The sequence below is a fragment of the Alosa pseudoharengus genome, unplaced genomic scaffold (assembly GCF_046254945.1).
Source record: "Alosa pseudoharengus isolate Yale_2024_CS ecotype anadromous, Long Island Sound unplaced genomic scaffold, YU_APseudo_1.1 YU_APseudo_1.1_scf_3, whole genome shotgun sequence".
Lineage (NCBI taxonomy): Eukaryota > Metazoa > Chordata > Actinopteri > Clupeiformes > Clupeidae > Alosa > Alosa pseudoharengus.
Window position 1 is genome coordinate 6554157 of NW_027468718.1, and position 16998 is coordinate 6571154.

A 16998-nucleotide genomic window follows, 5' to 3' on the forward strand; every position below is an offset into this window, starting at 1 on the left:
ACGTAGTTGTTTACACGGTTGCACATGAGAGAGATTAGTCTGGATCTGCTTTCAAAAATAATAGGGCACCTTAAAGGGCTCAACATCATGTCTGTCTTGCTCTGTCAATTAACATGCTCATTTATATTTAAAAGTGAATGTTTAGTCTGTTTTCAGATTTCTTTGCAATGCATTGTTAAGTGTTGCTACATAATAACCGTAGGCCTGTGTATACAAATATCAAATTAACTGTGCGCTCCCTGTTTAAAACCAGTCACATTTTACCTCTGTAATACCTACTATAACTGATGTCCTGAACAACTGGTCAAGTGGCCTCGACTGAATTGAATATGGCCAGTGGTGGCTGTCAGAAAGAATTTCAGACAAAAGAGGTTTATATTTTAATTTGATTGTTTTAATTGTTATTTCATTTATGTCAGATTTTACCATGCTGGAAGTTTGACATTTTACGATTGAGAAATGGTCAACTCCCTACCACCAGGTGGCGAGAAAGCATTCCTCGCCAATATGCAATGGCAAAGAAGAAGACCGGTAGATTGTATACGGAAGTCAACATTTATTCACTTCTGAATGGGCTGTTAAATCAGCTAGAAATGAACGGGAGACTGTAAATCAATAGCTATACAATGACGCTTACTGTTCCGAAACTATGTGCAAACACCAATCAATTGCTACGTGCGAGTTAACCGTGAGTTAGATGTGCGGAAGTCGACTGTCTTCTGTTCATGTTGAGCTAATGTTAGCAAGCTAACTTGTGCTACATTGCATTGCTGAGTGGTAATCATTCTGTTGATTGGTCTTAAATTATGGGAAATATGTTATTTTTTAACTCAATTTAATAACTTTTTTAATCTGAACTTTGGAGGAAAAATCTAGCCTATATGTTGGTGTTTTACGCTACCTGTCAAAATCTTGAATGCCACCAGCAACTGATGATAACTGTGTGGCTTAATTTGTTTTACCAGTAAGGTTATACAGTGGTTTCTTTCAAGACTTGTATATCTCTGTCTTACTTACAGGGAATCTAAAAGTGTCTGGAAGGTTAGCAGAATGGGACAGCGGAGAACGGCGAGCTCTCGATCGCACAATCGTACTGCGCGCACGCATCCTCCTCACAAGGCTGACTCCGAATCCGCACTCACTCCCACGGCCGGTGGCCGCGCGGTGCCGGTGAAACACAGCATCTGCATGGTCTCGGACTTTTTCTACCCGAACATGGGCGGCGTGGAGAGTCACATCTACCAGCTCTCGCAGTGCTTGCTGGAGAAGGGACACAAGGTCGTGATTGCAACGCACGCCTACGGCGACCGGCGAGGGATCCGCTACCTGACCAACGGACTGAAAGTGTACTACTTACCTCTACAGGTCCGTCTCTCTCACTGTATCACTTTCAGTGTGTGTGTGCACACCATTTATTTACTGAGGAGATCACTGTTGCCTCAGTAACATGGTCTGTGTGTGTGTCTCTCTCATTCTTTGTTCTGATCTTGCTCTGTGTGCAGGTGATGTATAACCAATCCACAGCAACCACCGTTTTCCACAGTTTGCCTCTTCTCAGGTGAGTCAGTATAAGTATAAGTATACTTTTTTGATCCTGTGAGGGAAATGTGCTCTCTGCATTTATCCCAATCCGTGAATTAATGAAACACACTCAACACACAGTGAACACACACAGTGAGATGAAGCCCACACTAATCCCGACACAGTGAGCTGCCTGCTACAGCGGCGCTCGGGGAGCAGTGAGGGGTTAGGTGCCTTGCTCAAGGGCACTTCAGCCGTTCTGGTCGGGGTTCGAACCGGCAACCCTCCGGTTACTATACTATATATATTTACAATATAGTGCAAATGGTGTGGAAGATGGTCAATAGTGCAAGGAGAGCAGAGCAGCAAATGTATTCATTTAGCAAAGTAACACTGTGTGTGTATGTCCTATCTAACATTTTGTGTGTGTGTGTGTGTGTGTCCCTCCCTCAGGTGTGTGTTTGTGCGGGAGCGCGTGACGGTCGTGCACGCTCACAGCTCGTTCTCGGCGCTGGCGCACGACGCGCTCTTCCACGCCAAGACGATGGGCCTGAACACGGTGTTCACGGACCACTCGCTGTTCGGCTTCGCCGACGTCAGCTCGGTGCTGACCAACAAGCTGCTGACGGTGACGCTGTGTGACACCAGCCACGTGGTGTGCGTGTCCTACACCAGCAAGGAGAACACGGTGCTGCGCGCCGCCCTGCCGCCCGAGCGCGTCTCCGTCATCCCCAATGCCGTCGACCCCGAGCAGTTCACCCCCGAGCCCGGCCGCCGCCACGACAGCCGCGTCACCGTGGTGGTGGTCAGCCGGCTGGTCTACAGGAAGGGTGAGAGCTGTGTGTGTGTGTGTGTATGTCTGGTCTACAGGAAGGGTGAGAGCTGTGTGTGTGTGTGTGTGTGTGGGGGGGGGGTGTGTGTGTATGTGTGTACAGTATGTCTGGTCTACAGGAAGGGTGAGAGCTGTGTGTGTGTGTGTGTGTGTGTGTGTGGGGTGTGGTGTGGTGTGGTGTGTGTGTATGTGTGTACAGTATGTCTGGTCTACAGGAAGGGTGAGAGCTGTGTGTGTGTGTGTGTGGGGGGGGGGGGCGGGTATGTGTGTACTGTGTGGTGTGTGTGTATGTGTGTACAGTATGTCTGGTCTACAGGAAGGGTGAGAGCTGTGTGTGTGTGTGTGTGGGGGGTGGGGGGGGGGGGGGGGGGGGGGGGGGGGGGGGGTGTGGTGTGGTGTGTGTGTATGTGTGTACAGTATGTCTGGTCTACAGGAAGGGTGAGAGCTGTGTGTGTGTGTGTGTGTGTGTGTGGGGGGGGGGGGTGTGGTGTGGGGGGTGTGTATGTGTGTACTGTATGTCTGGTCTACAGGAAGGGTAAGAGCTGTGTGCACACTGGTGTGTGTGTGTGTGTGTTTGCTGGGCTGTTTTTATTATGCATAGGTGAGTTTTGGTTTGACTGTTTCTTTGAAACTGTGTGTGTGGGTGCTTATGTGTGAATTATCGGGTGTATGCTTTTAAAATTAATTTGAAGATGTTAAATTGATTTATTAGAGTCAGATTAGATTTAGATTTATTATAGTGCCAATAACACATGCAATAACAAAAACTACTCAGTTAGAACCGTATAATTCAAATGGGATACAAAAATAATGTCCAGAGCCTTCAGGATTGTTTTAGTTGTACAAAGATCACAGGAATATAACTTAATGGCTAAAGGCTGTGACATGCTCCCGCGCCTGTGTCCCGACAAGAATGATGTCATCAACGCACACGTGTGTGTGTGTGTGTGGGGGGGGGGGGGTTGTGTGCAACAATTGGGACGGTGCATCTTTGACAAGACTAGTGCAAAAGTGCAACAATTGGGACCACTTCTTTGACACGTGCAAAAGTGCACTTGCCGGACTCAAAACTAGATCTCTGCCAGGTCTCTCACTACCTTCTCTGTGCTCCCCCGTCATCCTCATGGGACTCTCTCTGGTCGATCCAAGATCCAGATTGATGCACAAAGGATCAGGACTCCCTGGCAGAGCAGATATTGTATCTCAATGGGACCTGCCTAAAAGGATAAAAAGGGAACATTTTAAAAAAGGCCACAAAGCAGCCCTTGCATTGAGGTCTCCAAGACTGTTGAATGACCTGCCAGGGGAGGGCAAGGCTGCAAACTCTGTCTAGTCCAGGCAGTCCACTCCATAGCCCTCTAGGTGGTGCTATTGAGTAAAAGTGCACAGAGTGAATCTAGGTAGATGTTGTCTAGTTAGTTCCGCTTAGTTCTCTCAGGCAGCTCTCATTTCAGTAGCATGCTAATCTTTGAGTATGATATCCATTAGCATAACAACTATAGTTTGTGCAAAGCAACTAGTTACATGCTAATCTTTGAGTATGATAGCCATTAGCATAACAACTATAGTTTGTGCAAAGCAACTAGTTACATGCTAATCTTTGAGTATGATAGCCATTAGCATAACAACTATAGTTTGTGCAAAGCAACTAGTTACATGCTAATCTTTGAGTATGATAGCCAGTAGCATAACACTACTTGAATTTCTTGAATTTCCCCTTGGGGATTAATAAAGTACCTATCTATCTATCTATCTATCTATCTATCTACTAGTACTGTATAGTTTGTGCAGGGCAGCTAGTGACATGCTAATGTTTGAGTATGATAGCCATCAGCATAACAAAGGTCGCTACTCTCTCTGTGCAGAAGGGATGTGCATCCAGAGGGTACCTAATATCTGACACACACACACAAACACGCGCGCAGGCAAGGGCACACACTCATTTACACACACTTTCTCTCAGTTGTGTCTCTCTGGTTACTGGTCCATTAGAGATATAATAACATAAGTGTGTGTTGCCATGACTCCTGTCTCTCAGCTGAGGAGAGCAGAGTAGCGCCAGGTCAGGATTGCACCGGTCACAGAGTCCTGTGAGTGTGTGTGTGTGTGTGTGTGTGTGTGTGTGGCTGTGTGTGTGTGTCTGTGTGTGTGGCTGTGTGTGTGTGTGTCTGTCTGTGTGTGTGTGTGTGTGTGTGTCTGTCTGTGTGTGTGTGTCTGTCTGTCTGTCTGTGTGTGTGTGTCTGTGTGTGGCTGTGTGTGTGTGGCTGTGTGTGTGTGTCTGTGTGTGTGTGTCTGTGTGTGTGTGTGTCTGTGTGTGTGTGTGTGTGTGTGTGTGTGTGTGTGTCTGTTTGTGTGTGTGTCTGTTTGTGTGTGTGTGTCTGTGTGTGGCTGTGTGTGGCTGTGTGTGTGTGTGTGTGTGTGGCTGTGTGTGTGTGGCTGTGTGTGTGTGTCTGTGTGTGTCTGTGTGTGTGTGTGGCTGTGTGTGTGTGGCTGTGTGTGTGTGTCTGTGTGTGTGGCTGTGTGTGTGTGTGTCTGTGTGTGTGTGTGTGTGAGTGTGTGTGTCTGTCTGTGTGTGTGTGTGGCTGTGTGTGTGTGTGGCTGTGTGTGTGTGTCTGTGTGTGTGTCTGTGTCTGTGTGTGTGTGTGTGTGTGTGTGTGTGTGTGTGTGTGTGTGTGTGTGTCTGTCTGTGTGTGTCTGTGTGTGTGTGTGTGTGTGTGTGTGTGTGTGTGTGTGTGTGTGTGTGTGTCTGTCTGTCTGTGTGAGTGTGTGTCTGTGTGTGTCTGTGTGTGTGTCTGTGTGTGTCTGTGTGAGTGTGTCTCTGTGTGTGTGTGTGTCTCTGTGTGTGTGTCTCTGTGTGTGTGTGTCTGTGTGTGTCTCTATGTGTCTCTGTATGTGTGAGGGAGAGACAGAGACAGAGAGAGGTATGTTAGTATCTCTGCATGTTGGGTGCTTTGCTTATTTGACATGGATGAATGTGTGTTCAGGTGGACAAAGTCTTTGTTATCATTGGTGGTGGTGATTGTTTATGCCTGTCTTGCTCCATTGTTTCAGGGATCGATTTACTAGGCGGGATCATTCCAGTGCTCTGTGCAAAGCACCCTGATCTGTGCTTTTTGATTGGTGGAGAGGGACCCAAGAGAATAGTCCTGGAGGAAGTGAGGGAGAAGTACCAACTTCATGACCGGTAATACTCCTGTTTTTACAACTCTGTGTGTGTTTGTTTGCATCTTATTTACTCTATTAGAATATGTTTGTTTTTATTACGTGTCTGTTTATATGTGTATGTTCATCTGTGTGTGTGCGTTTCAGGGTGCGTCTGCTGGGAGCTCTGGACCACAAGGACGTGAGAGATGTTCTGGTGCAAGGCCACATCTTCCTCAACACCTCCCTGACCGAGGCTTTCTGCATGGCCATTGTGGAGGGAGCCAGCTGTGGTCTACAGGTGAGAGAGAGAGAGAGAGAGAGATTTTTTTTTGATTTTTAAATTGCGCTTTATTGTACAACAGTCTTAACAACTCAAGGTCACGTCAGTCACAGCTCAAAAAAAGTAAAATAACTGGGCCTTATACAAAAGCAGAACAAAATTCTATCTCCTCATTAATCACAGAGCATATTGCACCTCCATAACACCATTTATCAACAAATGTTTCAAGAGTTTGCATATGTTTGTAACGCATACAGCATTCCAGATAAAGAACAACCTTGTCGTACACCCCTTTGAACTCTGAAGGGAGCGCACAAACCACCGTTGATCTTCAAGACACTTTCAATATTGTAATACAGGGCCTGGATCATTGCTATAAAATTCCTATTAAAACCAAAGTGTGTCAGGACTTTCCACAGATAAGCATGCTCAACGCGATCAAAGGCCTTCTCTTGGTCTAAAGAGATGAGACCTGTTCTGAGACCAAGTAGATTGGAGACGTCTAAGACACCCTTGACTAGTTGGATATTATCAAAGATGGACCGCTCAGGTACACAGTATGTTTGATCTATGTGTATAACCTCTGTCATGACCTTCCCCAATCTAGTGGCCAACACTTTAGAAAAAATCTTGTAATCTGTACAGAGCAGAGCGACTGGACGCCAGTTCTTCAGCTCGTTCAGATCGCCCTTTTTTGGTAGTAAGGTGAGCACTGCTCTCTTACAAGATAGTGGTAACTCCCCCCTACCTAAACATTCAGTGAGCACCTCTTGAAAGTCCTCACCCAGAACTGGCCAAAAGGCCTTATAGAACTCAACAGACAAGCCGTCAATACCTGGCGCCCGCCCATTCTCCATAGCCATAAGGGCATTGTGAAGCTCCTCTAAGGATATATCTTCACCAAGCATCGTAACTGAATCCTCGCAAAGTGTGGGTGAATTCTGAAAAAAATCAGCCTCCACATCTGTGTGTTCATTGTGCTCATTTTTGTACAGATCAGCATAAAAGAGAACAGCTAGCTTCCGTATCTCAATCGTGTCAGTCACTAGGGTGCCAGACTGGGCCCGTAGAGCATGAATATATCTTTTTTGACCGTTTTTCTGTTCAAGATTGAAAAAGAACTTGGAGGGAGCATCCATCTCCGAGATGCTTCTGAAACGTGATCTAATTAATGCGCCTTGAGCTTTGAGCCGTATTAGTTCAGATAATGCCACCTTCCTTGTGTTGTAAGTCTCAGTGTACTGCCCACTACCAGATGTTCCCATCAGGTTCTGCATTTCCATTATGTCAACTTCAAGGTTCTTGAGGGACATGGTTATGCCTTTTGTGACATTGCAAGTGTAACCTTGGCAGAATTGTTTAATTTTCGTTTTTGTTATATCCCACCACTGAGACAGTGAGGAGTAAAGCTCCTTGTCTGCCTTGAGTACATTCCAGAGATAAATAAAACATTCTTTAAAATTGAAATCATCTAAAAGTGATGCATTGAAATGCCAGTATGCACTCTTGGGTTTAACATTACTTGCACTTATGTTACACATCACCATGCTGTGGTCCGAAAAACCAACAGGGTGGATGGTACAAGATCTAAATTTGTTCATATGATGTCTAAAAGTATAAAACCGGTCAAGCCTAGCTAATGACACCGTGTTTCCCCTGAAGTGCGCCCAAGTGTACTGTCTCTCACTTTGGTGCAGGTTCCTCCAAATATCGCATAAGTTACTCTCAACTATCACCTCAATGAGATGGCTACGTGAAGACATGTGGGGTTCAGCATGATTCCGATCAAGTCTTGCCTCTGTGCAATTGAAATCCCCGCCTAGGATAAGGAGTTCATTATCACTACAGTTCTTCACTGAGGCATTCAACGTTTTAAGAAAAGCTACTCTATCTGTGGCGGAGGTCGGTGCGTAAACACACATGAAAACAAAAACGTCATTCTCAAACGTAGCGCGTACTTTTAAAAGCCTCCCCTTAATCACTTCTTCGATGCTGTTTGACTGGGTAATAAAGCTGCATGAAAACAACAGTGCCACTCCAGCACTGTCAGACGTGTTATGACTGAGAATATTCAGCCCATTCCACTCTCTTGCCCAATCTGTAGTGTTATTGATATCACTATGAGTCTCTTGTAAAAACACAACATCTGTTGCCTTTTGCTGTAAAAGCTCATAAATTTGAGCTCTTTTTCTAAAGTCCCTTCCTCCGTTAATGTTAAGGGTAGTAATCCTAATATTGTTCATATGTTCATATAAAGAAGGAAAGAGGCAGAGAAAAAACACGTGATAGAAGAGAAAGCCGCAGTTAATCCGCGAGTGCATCGCTATTTTCTTTTTTAAGTTTACCAATAAGTTTCCGGAGACGGTGAAGTTCCCTGTCATCAAAGGCTCCTTCCCGTCTATGATAAGACATTGTTTATAAACTGCATACTGTCAAGGAAATGATCCTCGACTTGAACCCCCCTTTTCCCTTTTGTTTCAGCCAAGAAATTACTAATGTGACTAGCACTGTACATCACCATCACATTATCACTACCAGACCAGGAAAACCTGCTCGTATCGGTGGAATAGCCATCACTGTCCGACTCAGTATAGTTAACATGTCCTTTCTGTTTAGCCTGCTTTTTTGTGCTGTGATCATCGTTACGGCTAGATTTCCTTTTGGGCATTTTAAAAACTGTTGTTTCGGCCTCCATGTCACTACCATCTGACATGCACGGAGCAGTTTTACGGGCTACTTTTAGTTTCGGGTCTGAAGCTAGTAAGTGCGTTAACCCACCTGAGGCGGACGTAGGCCTACCCGCAGCAGCAGACGCACCACCAGGCTCACTCCCACTCGGCAAAGACTCTGACTCATCAGCCTTTTCCTTAACAGTCACATCAGACACAGCTGAGGCAATCGTTGGTGAAACCGATTCAAATGCAGGCTCGGCTGCAGAGGATTTATCCTCTGTAACGATCGCCAGTACAGGCGCAATCGTCGGGGTTTTCTCGGTGGTTTGATCGGACTCAGTCACAGCGGACTCCTCCACCATAAGCTCAGCCCTACCCAACACAGTTGTGGTGGATGTCCCCGCAAGCTCAGGCCTATCTGCCGTAGACACCGAGCTGCTAGGCTCGGGTTGGTTATCCCCGACTGTGGCAGACTCCGCCACAGACCCACTTGTCGTAGGTTCGCCTCCTTCGACACTGGCTGCTGCGGGCATTCGCCCTCCAGCATCCTCACTGTGAGATTTAGATGGGCACGCGCGAACAAGATGTCCTATCATCCCACAACCAAAACATTTCATAACAGTATCAGATGTCGCAAAAACTATATAGTAAGACCCGTCAACGTTAAAACGGAAAGTCAAATTGAGCTCATCACCGCTGTCTAGGATCATGTAAACTTGTCTCCTAAAGGACACAACATGCTTAAGTAATGGCGATTTGCAGCCAATTGGAATTTTCTTGATTGGAGAAACAAGTTTACCATAACGCAAAAGCTCAGTACTAATTAATCGGTCAGAAAGAAACGGGGGAATATTCGAAATGACGATCTTAGTCGAGGGCAAACTCAGGGGTACAACAGGATTGAACGTGCCATTAAGCACAACACCACTTTGGACAATGTCATTTGCGTTGGCAATACTGTTTAGGAAAACAACAGCGTTCTTCAACAGCGTTCCTCCACACTAACATCAGAGATCACCTTCACGCCATAACGACGTGTCAAGGCCTCAAATTCCATTGTTACACCCGGACCAGCTGTAAGCCGGGTGCGGGGGTTCTGCTTCACTTTCAACCCCAAAACAGTCAACCAAACTAAGTCCCAACAATAAGATAAAAACAATGATACAACACATATAAGGACAAACAAAAGATAGAGTTTAAAGATAGCCACAGACGGCGCTCAGTCGTACTCACACTCACGCTCACGCTCCTCACGCAATCCCAGCATGCACGAGAGAGAGAGAGAGAGAGAGAGAGAGAGAGAGAGAGAGAGAGAGAGAGAGAGAGAGAGAGAGAGAGAGAGAGAGAGAGAGAGAGAGAGAGAGAGAGAGAGAGAGAGAGAGAGAGACTGTTGGGGCAGGGGGGGGGGGGCTGGGTGACACTGGTTTGAGTGTGCATTCCTGCTTTTGTATTGGTGTGAGTGTATTGGTGTGCAGTAGAACATTTTCCAGCAGTGGTGCTGTTAGTCGTAGGAAGCTTTTAATGATAATTTTTAACTATCTCCAGATGTAAATGGTTGCGTATCCTATTACTCAAATTCAGTTAAACCCAACAGTAGGCTATAACTTGATTTCACAGCCTAAGTAAGTTACACAGGGCTTGATTTCACAGCCTGGGTATGTTAGCAACACAGGGCATGATTTCACAGCCTGGGTATGTTAGCAACACAGGGCTTGATTTCACAGCCTGGGTATGTTAGCAACACAGGGCTTGATTTCACAGCCTGGGTATGTTAGCAACACAGGGCTTGATTTCACAGCCTGGATATGTTAGCAACACAGGGCTTGATTTCACAGCCTGGATATGTTAGCAACACAGGGCTTGATTTCACAGCCTGGGTATGTTACACAGTGCTTGAGAGCATTGACTATATAGAACAAACAAAAACAAAACCCTGCGTGGAATTAATCTGGGAATACTGAAGGTAGAGGCGGAATACTGAAGGTAGAGGCGGAATACTGAAGGTAGAGGCGAGCTACCTCGCTGTTTAATTTGGTTATTTGGTTAAAATATAATGTAGGCTATGTTTTTTTTTGCTCAAAATCTGCTAATAAACTTAACCATAAACGCAAACAAACGTGATTTCCTGTGGTATCCCTGACTACGCCCTCAACGTTAGCCTACTATAATTTGTTGAACAAATGGCAGCTGTTCCCGAAGTTCACTTGCGTGTTTTTGCGGTAACACTTACATTCTAGGAGCGGCGCTGTGCCACAGCTGAATACATAGCAGGGGAAACACTGGGTGTGTGTGAGTGTATTAGTGTGTGAGTGTGTTGATGGTTTTGTACTGGTCTGTGTGAGTGTATTGGTGTGTGTGAGTGTGTTGATGGTTTTGTATTGGTGTGTGTGAGTGTATTGGTGTGTGTGAGTGTATTGGTCTGTGTGAGTGTATTGGTGTGTGTGAGTGTGTTGGTGGTACTCTCGAGGTTCTTCCTGATAAGTTTGGGCGTCCACATGTCTTAAATGGTGTTATATCTCCTCCGGAGGGTATATGCTTTCAGAAAATATACAGTTTAGGGTGTTTAATTTGTTTCCCTTAATAGTGCAGGCCACAATGTATCAGCTGTTCACTTGATTCGCCTATACAGAATAGAGGAGTATGTGTTATGCATGGTATGGAGGAAGATGGGACATAAGTTGATTGATGCTATATTTCATGTACAGTGCATATACTTTTAGAATATGTATAGTTTTGACTGTTCTATGACTTTGGTAAAACCATGACCCATGCATAGGCATGCATTGTTAATTATTAATCTTAAACTATATTTATTAGTATAGCATTTTTGCCAGATGTCACAACAATAGAGTCACTTGGAGGCTAACTGCAGTTATCCCATCTGCACCCTTCTGTCGAATTAGGACATGATCATGTCCATCTTCAACTTTGCCTTCAAAATGTTCCTGCATTCACTAACATAAACATACTGTGCTGTCCGATTATTGTTTTAGACAAAAATTGTGCAAAGTAAAGGGGCATCATACAGGCCCCTCTGATTGGACAGACAGTATATCAGTCAACTCCTGGGCAAGAGGTCAATTACTATAAGACTTGCAAAATGATGGACTGATACTTTAGTGTGATATACTGTATGTTTCAATGACCTCTAAATCAGATTACGTAAACACCAAAACCACTTTCCTAGGCTGAATAATGCCTAACTATGTGTTTGTACAGATTACACATTGTGGAACACTTACATGCAAAAACCCACTTGGCTCTATTTAAAGATTCAACAACCATTTCCATTGATTCAAAGGGCCACAATGTAAAAATAGACACCAATTTTGCAACAAACCAGTCTGAAATAAACCAAAGGAATTCACTCTTTGAAAATAAAAGAATGTTCCTCAACAATGCAAGATTCTAAAATTCCATGTTAAGTAGATGGGGTCAGATATTCTTTAGAATGTGTATTCTACAACATTCTAATTACAGTTTTGTCAGTATGAAGAATAATGCATAAAACAACCCTCATTTTAACATATTTCCACCAACTGGATTTTCATAGTCTTTTACTATGGTGTAAAGATCACCAATTGAAATATAAAAATGTGAAAATAAATTCTGTTGCAATTAGTTGTGGGTCAGACCTTTGCCTGGACTATTAGCTCCGTTGTGGTATTTATAGAAATTAACTATACGTAATTACATTATGCCCTGTTTGCCCATGTTAACAAACAATTTCAAAAAAACGTATAATACATTTTTTGTTTGTCTTGATGTAAGTAATCAACTCAGTAATTTTCATGGTGATATGTGAAGGTTATTCACGTGAGAAAAATATTGTATTGGCGCATGAATAGGGTATATTTGGGTCTTTTTCTAAACTTTGCCCTATTGGGATTCTTCGGGGCTTTTTTTCCCTTACTCAGGACATATTGAGGATTCAAAATCAGTTAAGTTTGCTTGTGTTGCAATTTGTTCAACCTTGACCCCTATTTTGGCTTAAAATGACTGGACTAACATGAATAGAGGGAGTAGGCTTCCTGTGAGTTTTGTTGCAGACTTCAAACAGATCAACAATAGGTTTACTTCACTGGGGAAGTTTTGCTTATCTAAAAACATTTTGTTGAAAATTATTGTGCAGAACATTTAGTTGAAAACTAAGCTATTTATAGGGTCTATCTTGTCTAGCTCCTAGTGTCACTGATTTGATAATAATGTTATGCTAGAAATGTGATTATGCCCTGCCAAGGAACTCCAGTTTCTCCTCACGTTTGGAGGTGAATGTACTGTATTTGCTAAGCAGAGAGGTTTCGTTTGTGGATGACATGTTAGTGACCTGTGTGTGTGTGTGTGTGTGTGTGTGTGTGTGTGCTTGTCGGTGTGTGTGTGTGTGTAGGTGGTGAGCACGCGGGTCGGTGGTATTCCGGAGGTCCTTCCTGATGAGTTGGTGACTCTGTGTGAGCCCACCGTCCGGTCGCTATGTGATGGACTGGAGATGGCCATCGCTAAGCAACGGGCAGGCAGTGTCCCCTCCCCTGAGACCATCCACAAGCATGTGCGCACCCTCTACACCTGGAGGAATGTCGCCGACCGCACCGAGAAGGTGAGTGGCCTGCCCTGTGTGTGTGTGTGTGTGTGTGTGTGTGTGTGTCTGTGTGTTTGGACAGGGTTGCTTTAATTTGATGTGTTGTGCACTTTTAACTCGTTTTATCACTGTCTTTATTTGGTGTTTCAAAAGCATATCGCCTTGACCTTGGGGTGTGTGTGTGTGTGTGTGTGTGTGTGTGTGTGTGTACAAAGCAGACAATATTTATAGTAATGGATGATGGAATGGTCGGGGGTTGTTACAGAAAGTATGTTCTGCATATCCATGGTGTGTGTGTGTGTGTCTCAGGTGTATAATGGTGTGGCTGGACAGGAGGTGTTGTCTCTGGACCGACGCGTTCTGCGGCTGCGTTCTCACTGCGGCTCAGTGGCGGGTTCCGTCTTTGCACTCTTCGCCGTTCTGGACTTCCTCTTCCTGTTACTTCTGCGCTGGCTCGTCCCCGATGATGTCATAGACGTCGCCGTGGATGCGTCTGGCCCCAACAGCCGCTGGAGGCGCGATGTGCTCAAAACAAGAACTGAGAAGCCAATCCCAACACCAGATCCCCACCTCTGACCAATCCCAGCTCCAGATCCCCACCTCTGACCAATCCCAGCTCCAGATCCCCACCTCTGACCAATCCCAGCGCCAGATCCACACCTCTGACCAATCACAGCTGAGATCTTCATGAAGCATGTTTGCTGATCCCCTGTTCCTCTCTGTGGTCATTTCTCCTGATCTGGGGTCAGCTGGCCAGGCGAAGCTGATTGGTCAGATATGCCTGTGTTGACGATGCAGCCGTGTGTCCACAGGGCAGATAGCTCCTACAAGCACATGGAACAAAGTGAGGTCATCTCTGGGCATTGTGACCGCTGCGAAACACAGTCCCATTGCACCCCTTCATTTCTTTTTTTTGCTTTTCTCTGAAGTCATTTTCCACTCGGTAACAAGCACTGGCTTCAACTTACTCTGTTAATATCTACTGTGTGTGCGTTTGTGTGTGTGTGCGTTTGTGTGTGTGTGCGTGTGTGCGTGTGTGCGTGCGTGTGTGTGCGTGTGTGTGTGTGCGTGCGCCTGTGTGTGTGTGTGTGTGTGTGGTGTTCTCTGAGACTGGGCTCTGAGCTTCCCGTCTCCTACTGTACAGGTCCCATCCTAAAGCAGCAGCTGATTTAGAATCATATCTAGCCCTGTGCCTGACACACACACACACACACACACACACACATGCACATATGGACACACACACACACACACACACAAACAAACAGCTGATGTAGAATCATATCTAGCCCTGTGCCTGACGCACACACACACACACACTAAACTGTATGTTTGTCAAACTTTTGGAGGGATTGTAGTGAAACAGGAGGCTGGTGTTTTGAGGGTGTAGGGCTACACGTGCTTGCTGAATATTGATAAGAGTGTGTGTGTGCATGTGCATGTCTGAATATATGTAATACCAGTCTGTATGAGAATTTGATGTTGTATAAGATGTGAATATCTGTGTGTGTGTCAAGAAAAAAAAACACTGTTTACATTCCCTGGTCCCTGTTTGTGAAGCCGGTATGAGACACGCAAAGGAGCTCGTTAGAAGCCCCTTACACACGCTAGCATCTCATCACACACATTAGCATCTCATCACACACGTTAGCACCTCATCACACACGTTAGCACACCGGCTAGCACGCCTGTGTGTGTTCGCGCACTCCTGTTGCTCAGACAGGCTAAAAAAGGGCTTTAAACGTGTAAGGATACTCATCTTAGTGATATAGAGTCTATATTAGGGGCCGTGCACACGACGCCGGTTTTTGTGAAACCGGTGAGGTTTTGTTAACGGTTACGCCTTGCATGTACACGACGCCGGCAGTTTAGGAGACTGAAACCGATAGCTTTTGAAACCGGCTACCGAAGTGGGAACTTTTGAAACCGCCGGCTAACTTTCGCCGTGTAGACGCCTGTAGGTGCGAAGCCGGCAACTTTATGACGACATAGCCCCACCTCTCAACTCAGCCACGGCACTCGACCTGACATGCTGCTTGTCAAAACAAACCAAACCATTTATTTATCATATTAAAATGTTTTTCTTTCCCCTGTCATGATTTATGTACACAATGTAGCCTATCAGCCTTTAGTGGCTAAGTTAGAAGCACACGTTAGCTTAACTTAGCTAAACATTAGCTTACTGCATGTTAGTGTTTTCTCCAGTGGTGCTCAGACCTAATGCAATGCGTAGGCTAAGCATTTGAAATTTCACATAGCAGTCACATACCTTGAAAATGAACTTTATTAGTTTAACATTTGAATTGAAAACCGAATTGTCTGTAGTCTCCTTATTTCATGCGACTGCTTAACCAGAGCACTTATTAGACATTATCTGGCTTAACAAACTGTTTTAACAATGTTTTCTTCTACGCGATTCACGCGAAATGATCGTGAAGCTTCTGCACAGCGGCGCCATCGACTGGTCTGGCATATGCACTACAGCACATTTAGCCGGTTACACCTCTGTGTGTACACGCGAGGTTTTTTCTTGCCAGAGTCGTTAAAGGTGTGAAAGCGGTAAGAGAAAATCCACCCGGCGGTGTCGTGTAAACGGCCTCTTATACACACACACACACACACACACACACACACACTAACTACCATAGCACAACCTATGCTGCTCTAACTGCACCAGCCTGTACACCCTACACACTCATACTTTTATACACAGTGCTGTACAAACATCTTTGGCCATCTTGGTGCTTGGAACATTTGTTTTCTGCTCTGTATTGTAACTCTGTTTTGAATTGTAAACACTGTATGCACTGTGGATGTTGTCAAGTGATAACTATATCATAACTATATGCGATATGTTGTCAAGAGATGACTATATCATAACTATATGTGATATGTTGGGAGTAATCAACTCTACAGCATTGTTTCAAATGTGCCTCAAACTCTTATAAAGTGGCGTACATACAGTATGTGTAATATATATATATATATATATATATATATATATACTCAGTATGTACACACAGACATGTGCTTTCATTTACTCACACACACACCCTCCTTCTCAAGGGATGGATGTTACTCTAATATCAGGGATTTCTTTCACAGAACTTGGGAATAGGAATGTTTGGCATTCTCTGGACTCTTCTGGACTAAAGCACTGACCACACCACCCCACACCTAGTCCTCTTTGCTTCCTCTGTCTCCCACACACTCACACACACACACACACACACACACACACACACACACACACACACACTCCCACTTTCCCAATTTATGTGCCTGTGTATGTAAGGTGTCTGTCCTTTTCTACTGCTTTGATAAATGCTGTTTAACTTATGAGGAGAGATATGAGTTCCGGGGACATGCTATTTTTCATTAAAAAAAAGATCCTCAACCACTAACCCCCTCCACTGAGTGTGTTTCATTTGGTTGTATTTACATTAGACTGTATTAGGTGGGCCAAGTTTCTTTCTTTCTTTCTTTCTTTCTTTCTTTCTTTCTTTCTTTCTTTCTTTCTTTCTTTCTTTCTTTCTTTCTTTCTTTTTCTTCTGTCTGTCTGTCTGTCTGTCTATGTCTCTCTCTCTTTCTCTCTGTGTCCTTGTGGCTTTAGATAAAGTTGTTGTCAGTGCTACTTTGGAATGCAACCCTGAAACCCAAACAAGATCCCCCACCTCTCTCTTCTCTCTCTCCCCATTTCTCTCTATCATCACTTTTTCCATCTGTTCCTCCACCTTCCTCTGTCAATCCCAACTCCTTTCATTCAGTTCTACCTCCCCTCTCCACCCACCCCCTCCTCCCTGCATGGCTTGCATAAACGCACATTTCTTGCTCCTCGTTCCCACATCGCTCCCTCCCGTCTGGCTTGCTTCTGGGTTCCATTGTGTGGAACAGGTTTGCTGAGTGTCCATGTTAATGTGTCCATGTTAATGACCCTGGGTCTCTATACGTGCCTGAGTGTCCATGTTAATGA

At 44.8% G+C, this 16998-nt stretch overlaps 1 protein-coding gene across 2 annotated transcripts; it reads left to right on the top strand.

The window, feature by feature from the left end:
- The first annotated feature begins 526 nt into the window (after positions 1-526).
- piga (phosphatidylinositol glycan anchor biosynthesis, class A) lies at positions 527-16429 on the top strand. Of its 2 annotated transcripts, none has more exons than XM_076263036.1 (8): positions 527-777; positions 1020-1365; positions 1503-1558; positions 1975-2351; positions 5405-5537; positions 5663-5795; positions 12837-13043; positions 13335-16429. In XM_076263036.1, the coding sequence occupies exons 2-8, from the start codon at positions 1051-1053 to the stop codon at positions 13599-13601; spliced, it is 1488 nt and encodes a 495-aa protein (XP_076119151.1). In that variant the 5' UTR covers positions 527-777; positions 1020-1050; the 3' UTR covers positions 13602-16429. The 2 variants fall into 2 exon arrangements, with proteins under 2 accessions (XP_076119151.1, XP_076119150.1); XM_076263035.1 differs by having other exon boundaries at positions 527-688.
- The last annotated feature ends 569 nt before the right edge of the window (positions 16430-16998 follow it).